At 43.8% G+C, this 23,819-nt stretch overlaps 1 protein-coding gene across 2 annotated transcripts in view; it reads right to left on the bottom strand.

Moving 5' to 3' along the window:
• The window catches only part of HLCS (holocarboxylase synthetase), a 228,621-nt gene that overhangs the window by 3,545 nt on the left and 201,257 nt on the right, over positions 1 to 23,819 (bottom strand). For both annotated transcript variants that reach the window (XM_068270428.1, XM_068270429.1), the window contains 4 exons: positions 9,106 to 9,173; positions 6,675 to 6,835; positions 2,272 to 2,386; positions 858 to 1,071 (listed from right to left, as the gene is read on the bottom strand). In XM_068270428.1, coding sequence (XP_068126529.1) covers positions 858 to 1,071; positions 2,272 to 2,386; positions 6,675 to 6,835; positions 9,106 to 9,173 — 558 coding nt within the window. The remainder of the gene's footprint in view (positions 1 to 857; positions 1,072 to 2,271; positions 2,387 to 6,674; positions 6,836 to 9,105; positions 9,174 to 23,819) is intronic.

Raw genomic sequence — 23,819 nt, 5'->3', positions numbered from 1 at the left:
TTATGATGGCCTACCCACCTCCTACCACACAGTAACTCTCTAATGAATATTTCACAGCCCCACCTAGTGTTTCCACTCCACCCTTTAGATTGTAAGCCTCTGGCAGGGTCCTCCATTCCCTAGTGTAATCTACAGGATCATGTACTCCTGTCCTATGACAGCCTGTACTTGTATTACTGGGCCTACCTAACCAGCCCATATCACACAATCATGTATTTTGTACAATTTGCATGTTTAACTTTGTTCTATGTTGTATAACGTTATGTCTGTCATCCTTGTATCATTGTATATATTTATTGTCCAGCACTGCGTAATATGTTGGCGCTTTATAAATACAATAAATAATAATAATAATTTCTATGCATTGGTGCTATACACTATAAACAAAGAATGCTTTAAAATTAAAGCATAACAAAACATCACAGTCACTGCAGATTCGGTACAGGACATCCAGATTTGACACAATTGAGGTTCGTGTTCAGGATTACCTTAATGATGCTGAACACATCCAATGCTTCTGCCGTGTTTGACTTTGGCAGTGGATTCTGGGTACCACTGGCAGTCACAGAGAGACTTTGCTCCTGGCCTGGAGTTATTCTACAGTTGCGGCATCAGCTGGTCATGTGACTTAGCATTAGAAGAATGCTATGTTTGCCTATCACCTGCCGACAATGCGCTTATCTTGATGATGGATGCCAGAAATATGAGTGACACTCAAATAATTCAAAACAAGCAGTCGGTAATCCCAAGCCAAAGTATGCACAAAGTCTGCAATAACTTATCTTGATGTGTTTTTCAACACCTGCACTTTTGTCCCACACTGAAAATGGTTCCCAAACATTGACCCAGCCACCTACCTGTGTACCCAGTATTTGTAGTACATAGGGAGAACTCCTTCGGGCCCAATCAATTGAAATGTGTTAATGAGGGCCTCCAGTGTGGTCACCGAGCGGGCTATCAGCGAATCCACCCTCAGTGGCTCAATATTTGTTTTATATCGCTTGTTGTGTTCCGAGATGAGATCATTGATGCAGATTGTCGGGTTGCTGTTGCTAACGTTAAATCCACAGCCTGGAAGGAGATTAGATTGTTATTATATACATTTGTAGCCTACAGCAAAGTTCTGCTCTTCTACTGCTGAAAGACCGGTCAAGTCAAAGACCATTTCTGGCTTACGTCATTCAGGATCTGCCCTGTGGTCATTAAAGTGTAATTCCGATCAAAGAGACTTGGCCAGGCTAAAATACAACAGGTTGTTATGAACACTAAGGCTTTGTTAAATCTTTTCCAAAATCTTCCATTCACCACAGCAGATATATAGATTATTAATATAATAAAAAAAGCTTAAAGTGACCATCAAGGCAAAATAGTGTGACACTCACCTCAATAGAGGGATGTCACTGCATAATCGAGGGGACTTCACCCGTCCTCTTCCACCATTCCTGCACTCAGCCTTGTCGCTAATCTTCAGGGGGGAGAGGGGGGGCTCAGCGAAGGAGGACATCAGAATACTGAGGGAAGCTTCAATAGGCTCCTGTGGCTTGCCACTCTTTAGCCATTTGCTTTTTGATATCCTCTTAAAATGTATGAGCATACAGCTCCACAGACTGCAGCAGGAGAATTTGGGCAGGTTTCTGTAATTGCCATCATTTTTTAATAGGTGTAAATTACAATTATGGTCATGAAGCACTGAGGAAACCACCTGAATTTTGTGGAGTTCTACTTTAGGATGGTCATTTATAAAGCTAATTGCAAAGAATCCTTCTACAGGTGAAACCCAAAAAATAAAAAAATTGTGCAAAAGTCCATTTATTTCAGTAATTCATCTTATAGGGGTCAATTCACTAACCGTTATCGCGCTTGTCAGTGGAAGTTAGTGTGCGCCCACACACTACACGTGGTCCTGGCAGCGTAGCGTATACTTCTAAGTAACGCGTGGTCCTGTTCAGTGCCACGCGCTTTAATTGTAGTGTGACCGCGATATTTCACTAGCGCAACCGCTACTACGCCAACTACGTAATAATCTAAGATTTTGATTTTGGGGTTTTCAAAAGCTGTAAGCCATAATCATCAAAATTATAACAAACAAAGGCTCGAACGAAATATCTCACTTGCTTTGAGTCTATTTCATATATTAGTTTCACCTTTACTGTATTACTAAAATTAGTGGACTCTTGCACAATATTCTAATTTTTCTAGTTTCACCTGTATTCAGCTATTCTTAAGCCAGGCGGATGGAACAGGTAAGAAATAAAATAAAGCATTCCATACCAATGAGAATATGAAAGGTGTTCCCCATGAGCGTTGAGTTCACCAGGACTCCCCCCAGCTTCATCAAGTTACTGTAGTAAATATCATTCGGCCATTTCACTTTCATTTCAATATCCTGTCATGAAAATATGATTAAAAGTCAACACAATTAAAAAAAAAGAAAAAAAAGAAAAGAAAATAAGAATGAAGATAACAGAAACAATTGTGTTTTAAATACATCTAATAGAACATGTTCTATGAGGGTCATCTAGAAAGTAAGCGTTATTTCCTTTATCTGCCACGCAAGGTATTCTTTCTGTTTAATATAACCTGCATCTGTCAGGTTAACCTTTTCTATCCCTGTACTGCTTGTCACATGGCTTCAGAATGTCAGTAACTGTTTGTTCAGCAGCATTAACATGAAAAGAAGAACCCCACCAGAGAACAAAGAAGCGCAGTACTTAGATACAGGTAGCCAGCTGTGCTATCTTTCTATGCACCATAACCCGATAGCTTTATATGCTATTTAGAGGTAATCCAAAAAGCTATGAGCCTTATAAGGTTTGGAATGGGCAGAGTTTTTCCACGTATAACTTTGCTCAAGATATTAGTCATGGCAGTAAGCAGATGTCCTCCATCACAGTGCTGTATCTACCAGCTAGAAGGGCAGAAATTCTGGTTTACTTATCAAAGAAATCAGATTTCGACTTACCGCATGGGTTCGTTATACTGTAATAACAGTATTATATATATATATTTTTTTTTTTGGAGCAGCTGCTTCAAAGTGGACCTGAACTCTTGCACAGGACAGGAGAACAAAGAAAAATGCACTCTGTATGCATTTAGAAAGGTAAGCCGGTCTAATCCCCCCTCATCTGTGACTAATCACAAGTGTAATTTGATCTCTCAGCTGTGTCAGCTGGCTGCCTTGTCAGAGCAGCTACTTTGTAAACAAATGATGTTAACCCTATGTCTGCATCCACTGCAGATCTATTGCAGGATGTGTATCAGCTGTAACAAAGAAATGTTTTTCTTTAAAAGGTTATTATGCTGTTGCGTATTTTTTAGAGCAGAGAGGAGGTTCTGAGTTCAGGTCTGCTTTAGGCCAGTCAAGCAGCCATTCTTACCACCAAATGAATAATTCTAGATATCAAAGCCCCTGCTGCAGTAATAAGAATCCTGGTAATTTGTCTCTACACAAGTACTGCGGGGGTGATATAAGTGACTCTGTGCCAGTTCCATGAACCCGCACCACTGTAGCAACCTTCAAAAAGCCTCCTCATCTGTTTGTATTTAGTGGCTGCTCTGCTAATGTCTCAGGAAGGGTTCCCAATGGGCGAGATGGAGCGGTGTGCCCCTTTATGGCTTACAAAGGGTTTCGGGGAAAAATGTTTGAGGTTTGGTAACAGCGGCGGGAGACTGCGACTGACATGCAGGATTACGGAGGCGCATAGAGAGGTAATGGATTGAGAAGGGAGTGATGTTTGAGTGCCCAGCCATGACGGGGACTGCTGCTCCAACTCTCTGTCCAAGCTAATCTCAGCAATGCCCTGACGACTGATGGATAGGTGCAAGGCATGCTGGATGGGGGCTGCTAGCGAAGGCACAGAGTATAGAGAAAGCTGTGGTGTAAATGTGCGGAAGTCATTGGTTTTAGGGAATATGGGAAACATATGCTGGCATTAAGCACTGCAGGAGAAAAGCAAAGGTCTACCGTTAGCAGTTATTAGGACTGGGGAGCAGCGGTGGAGAGAGCTACGAGGTGCCGGACGACAGCTGACTGACTCAATAAAGGCTGCTAACCTGTTCATAGAATAAAGGGTATTGCACAGAAAGACTCCTTCTGTTACACGGACAGCCAGCGTGTAAGGTGAGAACAAAGGGAGGCTGTGTAGAGGTGTCCACTAATGAAACAATTGAACGATCCTTTACAAATGATTCTTCCCATGAACTATCGAAAATGATCGTTTGGGACCACTAATGGGCAAAAATCATCTCCTAACCAATCCAAATATTAATGAAATCGATCCTATTTTCAGATTGATCCTGTCAATCAGATTGGATTGGTTAGGAGATTTTAGTCCATTAGTGGTCCCAAACAATCATTTACGATCGTTCATGCAATAATCCATTCTAAAGGATCGTTTGGTTAAATTGTGCCGTTAGTGGCCACCTTAAGGCCCCCTTCACACTTGACAGAATTTGTATGCAAATTGCGTTTTTCCAAATTCGTGTTCACCGCACATCGAATGCAAGTCAATGATATTGCACTTGTTGTGCGTTTTGATGCAAATTTTTGCATCCAATTTTTCTGCAGAAAAAAAAAAGCCCTGCATGTCTGCTCTTTTTTCAGAATGGACATGCAAATCGTATACAATGCAAGTCAATGGAAATACAAACTTTCGCATTCTAACTGCAAAAATTTGCAAATGAATGTAAAGTTCATTACATAGAAATGCATGTAATTTACCTTCATGAATATGCATGGAAAAATTGGAATGTGAAAATTCCCATCAACCCCCCTCCCAAAAAGGAGAATCGAATGCGAAAAAATGCAAAGTAAAGAGTTACAAATACGCAAAAAGGTCCAAAAAAGGTCCTGAAAATCGCAGGGATAAGTGTGAAGGCACCCTAATGGTAGACAGTATGCAGCCTTGCTTACACATTTTAAAATATGAAGGTCTAGCGAATCCAGGGGACTCCAACGATTAAAGTGCATTTTCAATTACAGTAATGAGAGAGAATCACTTTCCATGTGGCCAAATTGAAATCTGATGGCCTATAATAATTAGCTTTATAGCTGACATTTTGACCCCAAATTGTTGAATGAATGTCCTCTCCTCTTGCGCCTAATGGCATTTCTGCCTTTGCTCCTCTGAAAAAGTTAGAACAGAGATGTGCATTGCTTGCTTACATTCTTAGTGGTATCTCTTAACCTAACAGTTTTCACTGCCGCTGCTATGCCTCCTTCAAGTTCTCTACATTAACAGAAATAAAGTAAGAGCCAAGTCACAGTGGTCCATTGCATAATGCTTGCGTTATAATGTGTGTGAACTTCAAAGGAGACTGGACATAGACATTAATTCAGAGCATGCAGAATACAGCGGTCAGTTACAATGCAATACTGTGAACAGGCCCATTGAAATGTATAGGTAGTAAGTTGACCTGCAGAATTAGTTCAACAGATGCACTGTGAACTAGCCCTTAAAGTTTTGTCTGTCTCAGGTACATGAGGGTAGCTTTTCAGTGTTATTCAGCTCCCATACAGACAAATCCTGACCTATTGATCTTGTCATTTGTTCCCAACACTCAGATATGTTTTTTTCTCTTTCACAGAATTTTACTACGTCTAATTAGTTATTAGTGAGAGTTGCACTACAGTCCAACTGCAGGCTGCAACGAGAATAAAGAAAAAGGAACACAGACTAGTTCTACGTAAAAACATAAAAATGTTTATCTCAACATGTCATTTCAGGAACACTTTAAAGAGACTCAGAGATGAATCAGAAGGCAGTTTTTTTTTTACTTACCCGGGGCTTCTTCCAGCCCCATAAGCATGGGTGCGTCCCTCACCGTTCTCCTGCTGTCTCCCATTTAGCAGCGGTGAGCCCCGGTAACGGGCTCAGTCGAAGCCAGTCTGTGTCTGCATGCGCAGTAGACCTGGACCGACGTCACTGAACCTGTTACCGGGGCTCACCGCGGCTGAACGGGAGACAGCAGGAGGACAGCGAGGGATGCATCCGTGCTTATGGGGATGGAGGAAGCCCCTGAGCCCTCTGAGTCTCTTTAAAGTTAACTAAGCACAAGGAACACATTTTTTTAAATGAGCCTCCCAATAAGAGAGATTCGTAATGGAGTGTGCCACTGAGTGAAGAGGGGGTGGGTTTGCAGTGAGCATCCTTACATGCCTATGGGGTGCTGCTCCTCTGGCCCCTCGGACTGTATGGCATCCACCATGTTCTGCAGGGAGAGACTGCACCTTGCAAATTTTCAGGTTTCTGGCAAGGTCACATGCTGCAAAACATCCCAGGAGATGTAGTCATTGGATGTGAGAACTCTGTACTTGTAACCTCAGACCACATCTCCCAGCATGCATCACATTGCACGCACCTGCAGGACACTGCCAGGAAGCTAAAAATTTGGCAGCTGGGGTCTCAACCTGCAGAACATGGTAGATCCCTTCTACACTCGCCCCCTTCCCTTCAGTTGCATGCTCCTTAAAGTGGACCTGAACTCTTGCACAGGACAGAATGAAAACATAGAGAAATGCACCATGTATGTAGAGAGTTTAGCCTGTTTAATTCCTATATATACTGTATATTCTACCGCAAAGGTGCTCTTCTACTTTAGGCTGCTGGTATGATCAGGCTTCACCCTTCCCTGGCCTGTGGTACCATTATGTCTAAAGTCACCAGTAATTTTACCTCATATCCAGGCATGGACCTCACAGCCTCCACTACAGCCAGAGACATCAGGTGTTGTACGAAGGCGATTCTGTGTCCCAGCGGCGACGCCAGCGGTATAGAAACCAGGAGTGTCATTAACGCACAACCTTTAGGGCTAAGCCAGACATTTCCACCACGACCTGTACAGAAAACCACCTTATTATAAGTATGTAAGAGCATTACTTCATTCATATTAGTCGTTATGTGGAAAAACATGTAATACACCACAGAATCCATTCTAATGCTGGTCACACATGTATAAATTCTAAGGCCTCTTTTACACTAAACACTTAAAAACTGTCCGTCCTCCTCTGCCTCCTGGATCTTCCGCTAGGCGGGTCAGTAATTTCGCAAGTCAGGGCATACTGCGCGTCTGCGACCCGGCTGCGTGTGCCCCATCGTGCTCTCATTGCCAGGAGAGTTTTGCGCCTGTGCAGTACTACAGATACATGGGAGCGCACGCGGCCGTACTGCACTTGCGCCAACTTGCGCAATTACTGGACAGCCTAGCGGAGGAACGAGGTGGAGGAGGACGGCGAGGGTATGATCAGCCTGAAGGGGCCTGGAGGAAGCCCCAGGTAAGTATAAAACATTTTGTCTTAGGTACTCTTTAGCAACAGTCCTGCGCTCACTTATGCGTTGCTGTGCAGATTTCACATATTAGTGAACGATAAGTGGTGACAGGAGTCAATAGACGACACTGTCAGATGGTCCCACCTAAGGACTGCATAGCACATTGCTGCACATTTTGGTCTGCGGGGCAGCACTGTTCTATTCAATATTACTGAATGGTGTCAGCAATGCAATGTAGACCTTTGCAGGTGTCGTGTTGCTGTAAAGCACATGGCCACATGCATTTCATAGCCTGCACAAGCCTTTGCACTTTAACCAGGACTGCATGGTTCAGCCAGTTGTTCCTTTTTACTGACAGGAGAGAAGAGCGTGAAAACAATCAGGTGATCAGACAATTTTTTCTAACCAATGACACCAATCTCTCCACCTGTACTAACAGCATATTAACTGAAAAAATAAAATTACAATCATCCAATGAAAAATTACTTATTTAGTTTACCTATCCTGTTCACTGTTTCAATGTCAGATGTAGGAGAAATGTGATATGCCAAAAGAAAATATTTCAGCTGGTTTCCATCTTTACTGTTTCTATGTGATGCCAAAAGTGACATCACTTCTGCCCTTCTTTTTTTTCCCCTCCCAGCTCAATGTTCACTTTCCCTCACTACTGCCACAGCTTACTGTCCCTCCCACATCAAACATTGCCTAGACAACAGGCTTAAATTGCTGTGTAACTCTTTAGAGGGTTAGGAAGGATTCAATTACCTTCTTCTGGTCATAGTGTCCTTATTTTATCCATAGGAAGCTTTCTGCTATTTGCATGCTTAGATACGCTGTATACTGCAGCTATGAAAAAAAAAACCACTTCCTACAATCCTGATGGCACTGAACAGTTCCTGCAGTTAGGCAAAGGCACACAGACCAGGTAAAAAAAAAGCACGCGCAGCCACACTGCGCTGTCTGGCCCCGACTGGAGGACTTTTCGTAGCCAGTTACAGAAAATCCAGGAGTTGGAGGATGGTGAGGGAACGATAAGCCTTGAGGGCTCGTTCACACTTCAGGCGTTTTCTAAATTTTTTCTCCCGCGTGCACTTTTTAAAAACGTCCCCCGAACGCTTGTGCAATGAATGTCTATGAGAAGGCTCATATCAACGCGGGTCGTGCGCTGTGCGGGCAGCAAAGCGGTGCGTGGACCATTTCTGAGGCAGTTCCGCCTCAATGGAAAGTATAGGAGAAACGCAAAACGTTCACAAAATCGCTTTTTTAAGAATAAATACATTGTAATTATTATTTTCCGGATCAAAGAGTTCTCTTCCTGACTTGCGTCAGGGCGTGAGTTACAAAACCGCTCGTGAAAACCACTTAGCACAAAAACAAATCGCCCACCCAAGCGCCAGGAATCAGAAAAAAATATGTATCAAAAAAAGCCCAACGCTAACGGCCACGCGAACGGAACGCAATGTGAACAAGGCCTGAGGGGGCTGGGGGAAGTCCCAGGTATGTATAATTTTTCCCCACTCCCTGTCTCAGGTACAATATTTGGGGATTTTTGGGGCATTTTTTTTATTTTTGGATGTTACCACCTCCTTTTAACCACACACATACACTAAAAAAACAGCTCCAAATATGTGAATGACAATCAGAGGTGTGGGGATACCATTTGTGCAGATTTGTTTTTCTAAAACTCTAATGAAGTTATCTTATGCAGACACTTTACATTCAGAGAATTCTCAGTGGCGTACCATGAAACTGGTGAACGATAGAAAAACAATTGGTTAACTTTAGAAAACAGTGACTTCCAATAGCATGCACTCCTAATTGAAAGAAATCCCCTGACCTTTGCCTTGTGTCTGCTGAGCCGCGATGGCGATTAACCCCATTTCCTTCGGTTGGTGAAACATCAGCCTGGAAGGGATGGGAAAGTGACTGGTCAGTTAGCACAGGAAGTAGAGACAAATAAAACGTAATTAAGTGTGAAATGAGCCATCGGCATCACTTTGCAGGAATAATTCTGCTGCAGAAAAGTTATGGAACAATGGCCGCTCCCTGGCAATAAACATAGTACATTATCAGTGGCAGGACAGAAGAATGCAAACTACTGAACTGGCGAGAGATGGGAGGACTAAACAGTGTGAACAGACTGGTGATAACACAGCTCTATTAGTGATAGCAGAGCACTATGCATGCTACTACACTGCTGGTAGTGACAGCACGTTACTGCACTGCTGGTAGTGACAGCACAGCACTATGCACGCTACTGCACTGCACTAAGCATGTTACTGCACTGCTGGTAGTGATAGCATAGCACTATGCATGCTACTGCACTGCAGGTAGTGACAGCACAGCACTAAGCACGCTACTGCACTGCTGGTATTGACAGCACAGCACTATGCATGCTACTGCACTGCTGGTAGCGACAGCACAGCACTCTGCATGCTACGGCACTGCAGGTAGTGACAGCACAGAACTAAGCATGCTAAGGCACTGCTGGTAGTGACAGCACAGCACTCTGCATGCTACTGCACTGCTGGTAGTGACAGCACAGCACTATGCACATCATTGTATTGCTACTAGTGACAGCAGTAAGCAAACTACAGTTTGCTGGTTGTGACAATACAGCACTATGCACTATATTTTGGCCCAGCCTTTCAGCGATTGTACAGCTATACAAAGCATTGAACACTACAGGTGGCCACACGGTGCAATTTATATAAAAAAAATTGATTCAACAAAATCAATCCAGTTTTTTGGTTATTAAAGCCCCTTGCACGCTGCGATGTTTGAGCTTTTTGATTTTTAATGATATCTTTTTTAGTATGGATTTTTCAAATTTAAATTCTCTGTACATCTGCCAATACCTCCTGCCACTATTCTCTGTTTAACATTACATTTACCACTGAACACCTCATTGTTACCAGGGCCGTGGAGTCGGACAAAAATCACCCTACTCCAACTCCGACTCCTTAGTTTTTGAAACCTCAGACTCCAACTCCAGGTACCCAAAATGGCTCTGACTCATCGACTCAGACTCTTTAGTCTAATACTTACCAGAACTTAGGATTTGGTACAAAAATCAACCGACTCCAACCCCTCAGTTTATGAAACCACTGACTCAAACTCCAGGTACTCAAAATTGCTCCGACTCCTGACTCCTCAACTCCGACTCCACAGCCCTGATTGCTACTTTTTGATTTTGCTACTCAAAATTGCATTTAACTCAGTTTTTCTGCAACCACACATTGATTTCTGTTCAATCAACCAAGTACAATGCAGTTACACTGAATTATAATTCTACCTAACAATCAGTTTTCCATATATATTATATTCACATCACATACTGTACTATTTCCATCTTTCTTTAAATATACATACACATATGCTTTCATAATTTCATGATTTATGTTTGGTATGTAATGAATAGTAACATGAAATGTTCTCAGGATGAAAACAATTTGACAATCTATCCTACACTAAGCAATTCTTGGTAAAGTTGGTCTGAATTTTCCAACATGCCCAATCTCAAAACAAAAACAAACAAAATACAGGAAATTCTCATTTGCATAAAACAAAAATAGATACGGTAGATCTAGACGAAACAAAAAAACCAGATTCTGCTACAAAAGGCGCCTGGTGTAGTCGAGATGCCAAATTCGGCTACAAAAGGTGCCTTGTATAGCGGTAAAGCTAGTTTTAGTTTATAAAAAAGGATGCGGTTACAGCTAAAAAATGTTGCCTTTAAAAGGGTGCCAATATAGCTGAAATTTTTGGACTATAAAAGGGCGCTAGATATAGCCGAGAAAAGTTATCTAGCCGAGAAAAGTGATTACTATGATGTAACTTTTCCCTACTCTCAAACAGAACCTTCCCCTGGTGGTGCCTAACCCTAAGAACCCCCCTGGTTGTGCCTAACTAAGACCCCCCCCCCCGGTGGTTGCTATGACCTAACTTCCCCCTACTCTAACACAGAACCCTCCCCTGGTGGTGCCCAAGACCCCCTTCCCCCCAGAGGTGCCTAACCCTAAGACCCCCTCTGGCTGAAGGTGTAATGGTTAAGGGCTCTGCCTCTGACACAGGAGACCAGGGTTCGAATCTCGGCTCTGCCTGTTCAGTAAGCCAGCACTAATTCAGTAGGAGACCTTTGGCAAGTCTCCCTTACACTGCTACTGCCAATAGAGCGCGCCCTAGTGGCTGCTGCTCTGCTCTGGCGCTTTGAGTCCGCAAGGAGAAAAGCGCAATATAAATGTTATTTGTCTTGTCTTGTCTTGGTGGTGACTAACCCTATGGCACCCTTTTGTAGCTGAATCAAAAACCTTGTAGCCAAACCTTGTAACAACCAAAAACCTTGTAGCCGAATCAAAAATCTTGGCTACAACAGGTTGCTCTTTTGTAGCCGAACCTTGTAGCCAAACCTTGTACCGAATCAAAAATCTGTTATAAAAGGGTGCCTTTTTGTAGCCGAATCAAAAATCTTGGCTATAAAAGGGCGCCCTTTTGTAGCTTAAAGGGACACTTAAGGCTAGCTAGAAATAAAAAAGAGTTTTACTCACCTGGGGCTTCCACCAGCCCCCTGCAGCTGTCCGGTGCCCACACAGTCTAACTCCGATCCTCCTGTCCCCGCCGACTGCTACTTCCGGTTTCGGCGACAGGCTGGGAATGCGAGTGATTCTTTGCGTTCCTGGCCGCAATAGCAGTATAGAGAGAGCTATTCCTGCCGGGAACGCGAAGAATCACTCGTCTTTCCAGCCTGTCGCCGGAACCTGAAGTAGCTGCCAGGGGGGACAGGAGGATAAGAGCGAGACTGCGTGGGCACAGGACAGCTGCAGGGAGCTAGCCTTAAGTGACCTTTTAATCAAAAACCTTGGCTACAAGGGGCACCCTTTTGTAGCCGAATCGAAAAACTCTGACAACCTTTTCACCACCTTGTAGCAGAGATTTCTGAAAATAACATTGAAGTCTATGGAGGCGCATTTTTTACACAGATTGCTCAGATGCCCTTTTCAACTGATACCAGGTATATTGCCACCTTAAAGAGAACCTGTACTGAGTAAAAATATTTAAAATAAACACATGAGGTAACTTCAAATGAACATTACATAGTTACCTTGCCATCAGTTCCTTCTGACAATGATCCCTTCCAGTTCTGACAACATTTTGTCAGAACTGAAATATATCAGTTGCTGTTAGTTATATATCAGTTGCTGTCAATTACAGCTGAGAGGAGAACTGATGTGTCCATGTTTCCCTATGGCTCAAGTGGGCGATGTTACAGTTTACCCGTGTGCTGACCAGAAAGCTGTTATGGGTAATGGCCATTTTCAAAATGGAGGACGGAAAATTCCCTTGATCACAGTGAACAAACAGGACGCGGGACAGGAGAAGGACACTGAGGAGTAGACTACATGGAAGGTAAGTATGACTTGTGTATGCCTATTTTGACTTTTAATTTTCAGTTCAGGTTTTCTTTAAGGTCTCTTTTAGAAGGATGTTTACTTGTGGGAGTGTAAAAGTCCATACCCACAATGTAATTTTTCATTTTCGGACACATTTTTCACAACAATTTTTTTGTGATATCATGTAACATTGTTTAACAAAAATTTGTTAAACGACGTTTGTTGATGCAAGCCACCTGTGGTGATCACTTGTTTTTAAACAACCCTCATGATGGAATCTATCATGGAGGATCATTCCAATCCCCAGTGACTTTCACGGTAATTTATTGCAATTGTGTAAACTATCATTTACACGATTGTACAATGATGTCAACAACGCTTGCAAATGGCTCAGTGAACAATCGTTCATTGGCAAAGATACCCGATCCACCTGGCCATGGGTACACAGCTTTAGGCCGGTTTTACGTTAGCAACCAGCAATTTGATTGCGGTGTGATCGGATGAACGCATCGCACCGCATTGCTAAAAACAGGCTTTGTAGCGGTTAATGATCCTTAATGTAATTCTTGGCAGCTAATCAAATCACAAGTAAGGCTCTCTAGCGCTCACTTACTGTGGCAGAAATACGCATTGCAAGTTTTGTATGGACAAAACTTGCTACTACGCATGCGCACTGGGATGCTACCGCGGATGTTGACCCATAACGAGCTGATGCTTTTGCGTCAAATGCGATACTTCCAGCCAGTGACACAGCCAGAAATTATGGGGCCCCATAGAAAAATTTTCATGAGGCCCTCAGAACTAGGCATTCTTAGGGCATGCCACCTGCCCCCATCCTATGAATATAGATTTATACATATCAGTGTTGTAGAATTTTTTTTACAGTTGAAAGTTATCAAAAAATACACATAAATATCAGTTTGCAGCCAGCTATGCATTTCTAAAAATGACCATAAGCTCAAGCTGCACTACTTTTCATGTCTGGAATCCGTACCGTTTGTAGTACAGACTGCCCCTATATATTCCTCTTCCTGCAGGAATAACTGTTACTTATTTTCCACCCTTGCAGCGATTAATTAATGGGCAGCAGGTTTGACACGCCTACTCTGACAGGAACAGCGTGGAGTAGCTGTGCATTTGTATGCGATGGAAAGGGATTTGCATGCACTAAAGGGATTATGTATTTCTCAGTAAAAGTGGAGCTTCAAGTTAAAACACATTCATAAAAGATAAAATGTAGAAAAAAAATGTAAAGCTAATTTTGCTCCTGTATAGACTCTACCAGAAACTATATTTCAATCGGTCTTTAAAATTATCTTAAAACAAGAGGCCAATGCAGGCAGCCAAAACAGGGATCAGGCTAACACATCCAGCATGAAGTGAAATTGGTGTTTATTGTAGTATAAATTTTAGGGGAAACAGGAGAAGCAGACCTTTAGGGAGGGCAATAAAAATAAACAAACATGAGCAAATTATGTACGTCCAATGATTACATCCTTTGAATTTAACAACTGTGTATATTTCACTTGGCAGACACACCGCAGACTAACTCGATCCATAATAACAATAATAACGGCACACAATTAGTAAAACAAGCCTGCAATAGCGGGAGGACCGCGATGCCACAGGAATAATATTTGAGTACAAAATATGAGATAATCGGGCCGGTACTTGCCGATGTTTGCTGAATCACGCTGTGGAATCTGCGAGGAACCCGCAGGATTCCACCGAACGCGAGCGCCAGGTTTAACGAGAAACGGGATTCAAAGTGATTTCTTTCCCGAGAGGTCTAATTAGACTTTAATAACATTAACATAAGACTGCGTGATGAATGGCTTACACATGCTGAGGCTGACGGTAATGGCTCGTTACACAATAAAGGGTCCTTGAGGGGCACAGAGGGGAACATTTATTATCGGAACAGAGGACCTCAATGAGAGACGTCACTTTCACTTTGGGAGAGCGCTCCATCATTAAGGTGAAACTCTGCTTTCATTGAAAATTGCTACATACATGTACTGACCAGACATAATATCAAAGGGAATCTGGATCGAACTTCGGATAGAAAAAAAGACAAACAGTACTTACTTAAGAAGAGGGAAGCCTCTGGATGCTGTAGAGGTACCCTATGTCCTTCTTGCCAGGACCCTCCAAAAGATCAAAGACGCATTACTCTTCAGTCACAGTACCACCTGCAGAGGAGCATGGGCTAACCTTCATGCCAAGAAGCCCTTGTCGGATTTCTTCAAAGGGTCCAAGCTCGGCAACAGGGGACAGGAGGAAGGTGTGGGAAGCCTCTATAGGATCCAGAGTCTTCCTTCTTCTTAGGTAAGTAAAGTATGTCTTTTTTAACCTGAGGTTTGCCTCAGGTAAACCTACCTAATGTTATCCAAGTCATCCTGTGCCACCAATGCATCTTCCATCCATTGAGGTCTGGACCTCACAAAACCTCAAAAACCTGAAGGTGTACTTTGGAATATGGCATTAAGGCATTGGCAGCAGTAGAGCCTAATAGTCCTGTCAGTCGTGAGGTGGGGAATCAAACATTCTTTTCCAGCACATCCCACAAAAAAAGTCAATCTGACTGAATTTAGAGGCAAAAGAAAAAAGTAACAACTCAAACCAGGACACCTTCTTCCATTTGTCCAAGGTTAAGTTCTCCTGAACGTCATCTCTTCACTTTTAAAGGTAGGCAAATATTAGGCCTATAGGTAGGCCTACCAGAACCTCTAGTCACCAAGTATGCAGCTTGCAGCTAATTAATTGGCAACTACTAGTTGCCAATTCATTACTTCTCTTTTTGGGCTAGTGAATTCTTTGGTCAATACTGAAACTGAGCGCGCCCAGCCGGGCTGCAGCTCTCTTAAGCTGCTCCAGACCTTGTCTCAGATTTCTACACCTTTAAACCTATTTGTGCTGAAACTGGACTCAAAATACAGAGGAATTCCACCCACCACGACCAAGACTACAACTACAACCAACCAGAACAATCGGATTACTTTGGATGGCAGAGATTTAAACTGGATTGAAATCCTCCATGAAGCTTACCTCTGCTGAACACACCAAGCCTTCTAACAGCTGACCTGAAACAAGACCCTCAACCTCTCTGAAGACTTGATTGCCTGTGATTGCCCTCACTCCACCCTGTGAGTAATCCTTTATTCATTATCCAAGGCATATGCACCAAGTGACTATTTTCCACATTTATGTTATCATTTATCATCTAACTCTAAAACAAGGAACTTTACTTAAAATAAATCTATGATCCAACTCTGGGTAGGAATGAAAGGAGTTTGCACAGATCCCCTTTGATCTCAGCAGGACTCCAGAAGTACAAGCTATCTGAACAAGTCTATTGTCTCTAATGTCAACATACAAATACTCATCAAAGGACCTTCTCTCTGCCTGCCCTCCCAAGGAACAATTACAAATTAACACCTCACTAGCTCTCCGCTTAAAATCCTTTGGGATACTCAGGAAATGCAGAAGGGGGCGGAGAGGTAGTGGATCCAAGTATAAAAAACATATTTGCCCCCAGAAAAGCTTAATCACAGCTACACTCTGCAATGCCAGATCGATAAATAATAAGACTGCAACTATACATGACCTAATAGAGCTCTCTGATTTTACCTTTTTGACAGAGACCTGGCTTGGGAAGCATGCAGGCCCAACTCTTGAAGCAACCGTGCCGGCCAATTATTCAATCTTGCACTGTGAGAGACAAGTCGGCAAGGGTGGGGGGGTTGCCATATGCTTCAGATCCTCTTTGAACATAAGGCCCCTGCCCATAGGCCCCACTGAAACCTTTGAATGTCTTGCAGCTCAACTGTCAGCAGAAGTAAACATCAACATATTGCTCATATACCGCCCCCCAAAAAATGGTCCAGCCTTTCTTAAGGAAATATCTGAACTCTTATCCTGCGTAACAGTGGAACACCCTAGATGGATCATCCTGGGAGACTTCAATGCATGGGTGGATGATCACGACTCCCAGCTAGGAAGTGAACTACTTCTCATAATGAGTGAACTGGGTCTCTCTCAGGCTGTCAACCTCCCCACCCACACGAAAGGGCACACCCTGGATCTTATATTTCATTCCGGACTTTTAATATCACACATGGATATAAACCAGTGGTATGGTCAGACCACCACACCATCCACTTCTCTCTGACAGCACCAGCGATAAAACACAGAGGGAAAGAACTCATAAAATACCGTTCACTGAAAGATGTCTCACCCCAGCACGTTCAGAATATCCTCAACTTCGACGCATTAACCAATCATTGCGCAGACCCAGACTCCATGGTCCTGATATACAACCATGCAGTGTCATCTGCCTATGACGCCCTCGCTCCAGTTCGCATCAAACGATCTACACCACTTCACCATGCACGGTGGTTTGACAGCTCACTAAAGGACATAAAGAAAGAAGTGCGCAGACTAGAAAGGAAGTGGCGAAAATCTCAGAATTCAAAAGATAAACACACCCTTGTCTCTCACCTGGAAAGCTACCAAAATGCGATCACCAAGAAAAAATCCTCCTACCTATCACAGGAAATCGCAAAGGCCGCCAACAGACCAGCCCAACTATTCCGCACAGTTGATAGACTATGTAATCCATCCTGTCTAAAACCCACTATAACTCCCTCAAAGGAGCTATGTGAGAAATTTGCTTGCTACTTTGCTGACAAAGTATCTTCTATTCGGTCTCTCATTCAGTCCACAGCACCCAAGACTCATGCAACTAATGGAAATAGCTGCAAAAACAACCTAACACCCTGGACTGACTTCAAAAGTATTAGTGAGGAAGAGATCTCAGACATCCTCTGTCGTCTCCGCCAGACAACCTGCGACCTGGACCCTGGACCAACTAAACATATGCTGAAATGCCCTGACCTGCTTGGTCCAGCATTTCACAAAATAGTAAATTGCTCTCTGCAAGCAGGGAGGTTTCCTACCTCTCTAAAAGAAGGAATCATCAAGCCCCTTCTTAAAAAACCTTCCATGGATCCAGATGCTATGAGCAGCTACAGACCTGTCTCCAACCTCCCCTTCTTAGGTAAAGTTATTGAAAAGGCTGTCTATCTGCAACTTGAAACCAGGCTGTCAGTAAACAACATCCTGGACCCTCTACAATCTGGCTTTAAGAAACACCACAGCTGTGAAACAGCCCTCATCCAAGTCTGCAACGATCTGCTCATGGCAAGGGACAGAGGGGAATGCTCCATCCTAATCCTGTTGGATCTCTCAGCTGCTTTTGATACAGTTGACCATAAAATCCCGCTTAACAGACTGCAGGAGTACTGTGGCATCAGTGGATCAGTCCTCCAGTGGTTCAGATCATTCCTGACTGACAGAACACAGAGAGTATCCCTAGGACCTATAATGTCCAAACCTGCACCTCTACAATTCGGAGTGCCACAAGGATCAATCCTATCCCCTCTGCTGTTTGCAATCTACATGTTGCCAATCGGTACACTTATCCAACGACATGGCCTGACGTACCACTGCTACGCCGATGACACACAGCTATACCTGTCCTTCAAACCTGGTGGAACAGACCCTACCCCAAAAATAAACTCTTGCTTAGCTGAGCTTCAGGCATGGATGAATGATAACTGGTTGAAACTGAATGCTGACAAAACTGAGGTCCTGTTTGTCCAAAGCCAGTGCTCGCCATCAAAACAGCTCTATCCTAAAGCAACACCAATCAGGATTGGGAATTCAGACATAAACAGCTCCAACCTTGTGCGCAGCCTTGGCGTACTAATCGATGGGGAATTGAGTTTCAGAAACCAAATTTCATCTGTAGTTAAATCTTCCTTCTTTCATCTGAAGAACATTGCAAAGATTAAACATCTGATTCCCCCAGAGGATCTTCAAACCCTAGTCCACGCCTTCATCACATCACGGCTGGACTACTGCAATGCCCTTTATGCTGGCCTCCCCAAAAAGGACCTGCGTCGCCTGCAATTAGTGCAGAATGCTGCTGCCAGATTGCTAACAAACCAGCCTCGCCACTGTCACATTACACCGATCCTTCGCTCACTGCACTGGCTACCAGTAGAATGGATAATACTCTTCAAGATTGGACTGCTGACATTCAAATCCCTGCACAATCTGGGCCCTGGATACATGAAGGACTTGCTGAAGCTGCACCACACCTCTCACAACCTCAGATCAGCAAGTTCTATAAACTTGGTCACTCCCAGAGTGCACCTCAAAAAATCTGGAGACAGAGCCTTCTGTCATGCTGCCCCTACTCTTTGGAACTCCCTACCACACCCAGTAAAGACAGCACCATCCCTGGAGCTATTTAAATCCAGACTGAAAAGCCACCTGTTTAGCCTGGCATTTCCAGATTTATAAAATTCTTCCTCTGTACCACGATGGTCGGAGCCATGCTTATGCGCTTTGAGTCCCACGGGAGAAAAGCGCTTTACAAATGTTATTTGTTGTTGTTGAAACATTTGTCTGCACTCCGCCCCTTTTGCAGTGTAAACAGTATGATGAAGCTGATCTAAGAAGCAGGTCCACTAAAAGCAAACCTGTGGGGCAAAAACGTTAGATTCCTACCTCGGTAGAGGGAAGCCTCTGGGTGATGCGTGCCTCTCTACTTCTTCATATCCATATTCCTGTCTGTGTACGAGCACAGCTCGCACTGCACAGCCGCAAGGATGGCCATTTGCAGTAGCATGAGCCCGCTCGTGCAAAGGGGGAAAAAGCCGTGCATGAGCTGCTTCATGCTACTGCCCAGTCCATACTTGTACCTGAGCAGTATGGCCGCACTTATACATGGACTGAAGTCTGGCCATGAGAACATAATTTGACAAGCTCTTGTCAAATATGTACGTAGGGTCCAAATGCTGGATAGGTGTGGTCGAGTAGGAGTCTGGGGGAAGCATCTGGATTATCCAGAGGTTTCCCTCTACTGAGGTATCAAACAATCTTTTCTTTCTAACAAGTACCCTTTAAAGAAAACCTGTGGTGATTTGCATGAAAACAAACAGGTGTCAGAGGTGTACTGTATACAACCATGTCATCTCAGCATCATAGGCTGCTCTAGCTCATTTTGATTGGATCACTCAATAATTGCACCTTATGTACTACTAACCAAGTGAGTCTCAGCATTTAGTTGTTCTTCCTGTTTTAGAATACTAGTCACACCTTTTCTTGATCCTTGTTACATCCCCTTATGGCCTCCTACTGATATCCCTGCCTCTAAAATGATACGAAGGCCAGGTAGTAATCACATGGGGAGGTCGGAAGGCCTTAGCAGCTGGGTTCGTTGTCAAGCTTTCTAGGTACTCACCAGGGCTCAATACGGCCCCATTTGTGTCAGCAGCCATTGGTGCTAATGAAGTAAAGTTGTTTATTATACAGCTTTACTGCTAGATAGACAAACACAAACAAACACAGAACATTTATATCGCGCTTTTCTCCTGGCGGACTCAGAGCGCCAGAGCTGCAGCCACTAGGACGCGCTCTATAGGCAGTAGCAGTGTTAGGGAGACTTGTCCAAGGTCTCCTACTGAATAGGTGCTGGCTTACTGAACAGGCAGAGCCGAGATTCGGAGAAGCACTGGCCTCCAACTACACTTGGATTCCTGCTGAGCCGGTTCAAGTCATATGACCAAATTTTTAAATTCAGATTGTCAGCCATAAAATCAAATTCCATTTACCCACTGCTCTGTGTTTATTATGTAGTCTACATCTTGACCCTGCACTGCAACCATTCCAATATACTGTAAGCATAAATGTGGGCTATTGAGCTGCAGATCCTGCTTATCTCACATTGTTGACTAGTATTGACCCGTTACCTAGCGACCCCAGTGCTCGGCGGTTCCCCCGCTTTGCTCCGTAGGTTTGGAGCGAGCAATGTGACAGGGGGTGTGCTTAGCACCTAAGTGCGTAATGATTGGCCGCACAAATTCGAATTGGGCGGCGCTAATCAGCTGAGAATGACAGTGTGAAGACAATGGGGGCGGAGCTGGCATACGGCGAGTGACAGCGCCGGGGACCAGCAAGAATTGTCTCGCAGAGGACCCGGGGCTGCTAACGGCCAGAGGAAGGCGGGACTTCCACCCTACATGCCAGCAGCGATGAGCAACTTGCAATGCGGGGATGGCTTCAGCATACATTTGGATCAGCACAATGGTGGACAAATAGTGCACGTTAACAGGTAAAACTAAATGTGCATACTGTCGGATGTTGTTAACCTGGTTTACTGTTACTGGTATTACATCACTTAATGTTTATGTGCATATGTGTTTATCTAGGTGATTAAGCCAATTATGTTAATCATGCTAATTTTTGGCAGCAATTTTGAAACAGGAGGTGTGGTTTGATGTGGGTAAACTGGTTTTATATCACCCTCATGTAATTACACATTGTTACCATTCTGTACTGTAGCCTTGACAAAGGGGACCCCACGGGGCCCCCGAAACGAGTCGTTGGTTGTGGAATGGTTTGTCACGTGTTTTGAATAAACAGGACATGGTACATTTGAGTGTGCGGACCTTCTGGAATTTTTTGTTAGCATAAATGTGTCTGCATTGCCAGGGAGAGGGAAGTTTGTTATCTCCCCTCCCAAATCCCTGCTCCTCACCAATTGGGTGAGGACAGTTCAGTGTAACAGAAGGCTGAGAAGGGATATACACCCCTCTGCAGAAGCTGCTGAAATACGATGCTCACGTGTTTACAAAGCAAGCTAGATGCTATGACAGTGCAGTTTTAGTTTAGAGCTCAGTGGGGAGGAGGGCTGAAAATGCATACACCATTTCAGACAGCAGAAAAAGTGTCAGGTAGGAAATTATATCAGGGTTGGCTTCAGTCAGAGGCAGCAAAAATGGAAATGCCTGAAACAGTTCTCTTTATTTACAATAAAAATTCCCAGAAATCAAAACGTGCACATTACGATACATATGTTATCTAAGTAGAACAAGTATTTAACTACTTATATATGTGTTTCTTCCCCCAGGGATAGTATGGCTGTCCCTGCCAGGGATGCTCATCTGGATTCCGGATTTTTTTTTTACACTATCCGATTTTGGATTCCGGATTTTTTTTTAAAATCTGGATAGCTATCTGCGGATATTTAGACGCATAACCCGGATATTTATTATTTATTTATTGTATTTATAAAGCGCCAACATATTACGCAGCGCTGAGATCCGCGGATATTGCAGCTATCCGGATCCGAAACCGATTACAAAGATAAAATCCCTCCTCCTCCTCACTGTTCATGGATCTTGTCTTCCAGGGATTTGTAGAATGTCAAAAGCAAGCTTACATACATTGGCCAGGAATCGAACCCAGGTCAACTGCTTGGAAGGCAGCTATGCTCACCACTATAACACCAACATAACATGCTGAAGCCAGCCAGTTCACTCATCTCTTCAACTACAAGAAAGGCCCAGGAGTAGTCTTAGCTACCGTAATATCTATGTTACGGCAGGGCCCTTATTACACTTTCTCTTACAGGGCTATGGAAACCGTTTTGCCCATACGATAAAGCGAGGTGCAAAAATGAAATCATGCCTAGCAAGGATGGTTTCGATCCATCGACCTCTGGGTTATGGGCCCAGCACACTTCCGCTGTGCCACTCTGCTGCCACACAGTGAATGCTTCGTTGTATGAAAAAGTGGCGTTAAACTTCTTGGAGCAGACTTACTTTCTCCCTCCAAAAGACACACATACATCCCCATAAAATCATTTAGCAGCAACTAAGTGCACAGTCTCTGTGGTGCAATTGGTTAGTGCATTCAGCTGTTAACCGAAAGCTTGGTGGTTCAAGCCCACCCAGGGATGGCCTTGCCTTTTGTGTTCAACAGTTTTCTGAAGAGAACCCCAGAGTTTAACGCCACTTTTTCCTACAACGAAGCATTCATTGTGTGGAGGGTGAAGGGAGGAGGGTTGGTCGGATATAAGCGGATAATGCGTCCGGATATCCGCGTTCACGCGCGGATCTTTAAAAGGTCGGATTCGGCTATCCGGATCAATTTGTATTTTAAAAAGTACTATCCGAGCACCCCTGGCCCCTGCTGCTTTAAAGTACTATTTGAAGTTTCCAGAATCCTTACCTGACATCTTAAAAGGTAAGAGGAAAAAAATGACTTTACTTACTAATCTGGTATATTGAGATCTGTACCTGACGTTAAGCTGTAAGCAAACCATGCTTTATGGGACATGAAACGGTTAACCTACAAAAGACACAGACCGTTCCATGTCTACAGATGGTGCGTTATAGCAGGGATCTAAAAAGAAAACAGAAGAGGTAAAAAGCAGCATTTCATGGGACGTCTCTGATGAGTGTGCTCGTCTGGCAGGGTTGTTCCTGAGCCATATTAATGAGCTGAGTGGATGTTCCTCTAGGCCAAGAGGAAACTCGGTAAGGAGGGATGGACGGCTGGGGAAAGGGCTAAAGTGGCAAGGGAGACAAATGGAGGCCGCTGGATTTATTCCTGCAATCCGGGATAACGCCAGGAGCATTACAGAAAGAGCCACAGTCAATATATTCAACGTCTTAAAGAGAAATTCCGTTTTTGATAAAAAAATCACGGTAAACATAGATCGGCACTGCACACTGATCACTAAAGGGGAGGAGCAGCCCCTGTTATCGCAAGGCGGGCCCAGAGCTGTGGGGGCCCCAACTACGGACCTTCCCTTCCTCCAATACAGGGGACTATACTTCAGATCAGGTGGTTTTGTGGCTATACTTGTTAATGGTGTGAAGATCATGATGACCACACTTGTTTTATGACTCTTGTGAGATGGGCCCCCAGGCTGTGAAGGGCACCAAGGGGAGGCAAGGGAAGGGGCCCATGAATTTTAGTTACGCCCCTGGCAGCACCTTTACACAATTCATCCAAACAAGCAGGAAAGGTCATTTAGGACAGTGACAATATAAGATGTGCTGCAGAGCTGCAGTAAGAAAGGGAGATAGAGAATAAGAAAGCCAATTGTCACAGCAGCCACTATGGGGTCAAAGATCTGTGCGGGTTCCATTACTTTTCATATTGTAAACTGTCCTTTTTATTTGCCAGTAGGAGAGGACCTGATATTTCCAACCATTTGTTTGGGAGATTCACTGTTAAATGAATCTTTACTGCAGTCTCTATGAGTGTGTCCATCTGTACAGTAGAAGTGGCTGGATAGTGT

This window comes from Hyperolius riggenbachi, chromosome 2 (assembly GCF_040937935.1).
Source record: "Hyperolius riggenbachi isolate aHypRig1 chromosome 2, aHypRig1.pri, whole genome shotgun sequence".
In the NCBI taxonomy this organism is placed as follows: Eukaryota; Metazoa; Chordata; class Amphibia; order Anura; family Hyperoliidae; genus Hyperolius; species Hyperolius riggenbachi.
Note: the sequence above shows the minus strand (reverse complement) of the source record. Positions and strands in the feature narration are given on the sequence as shown.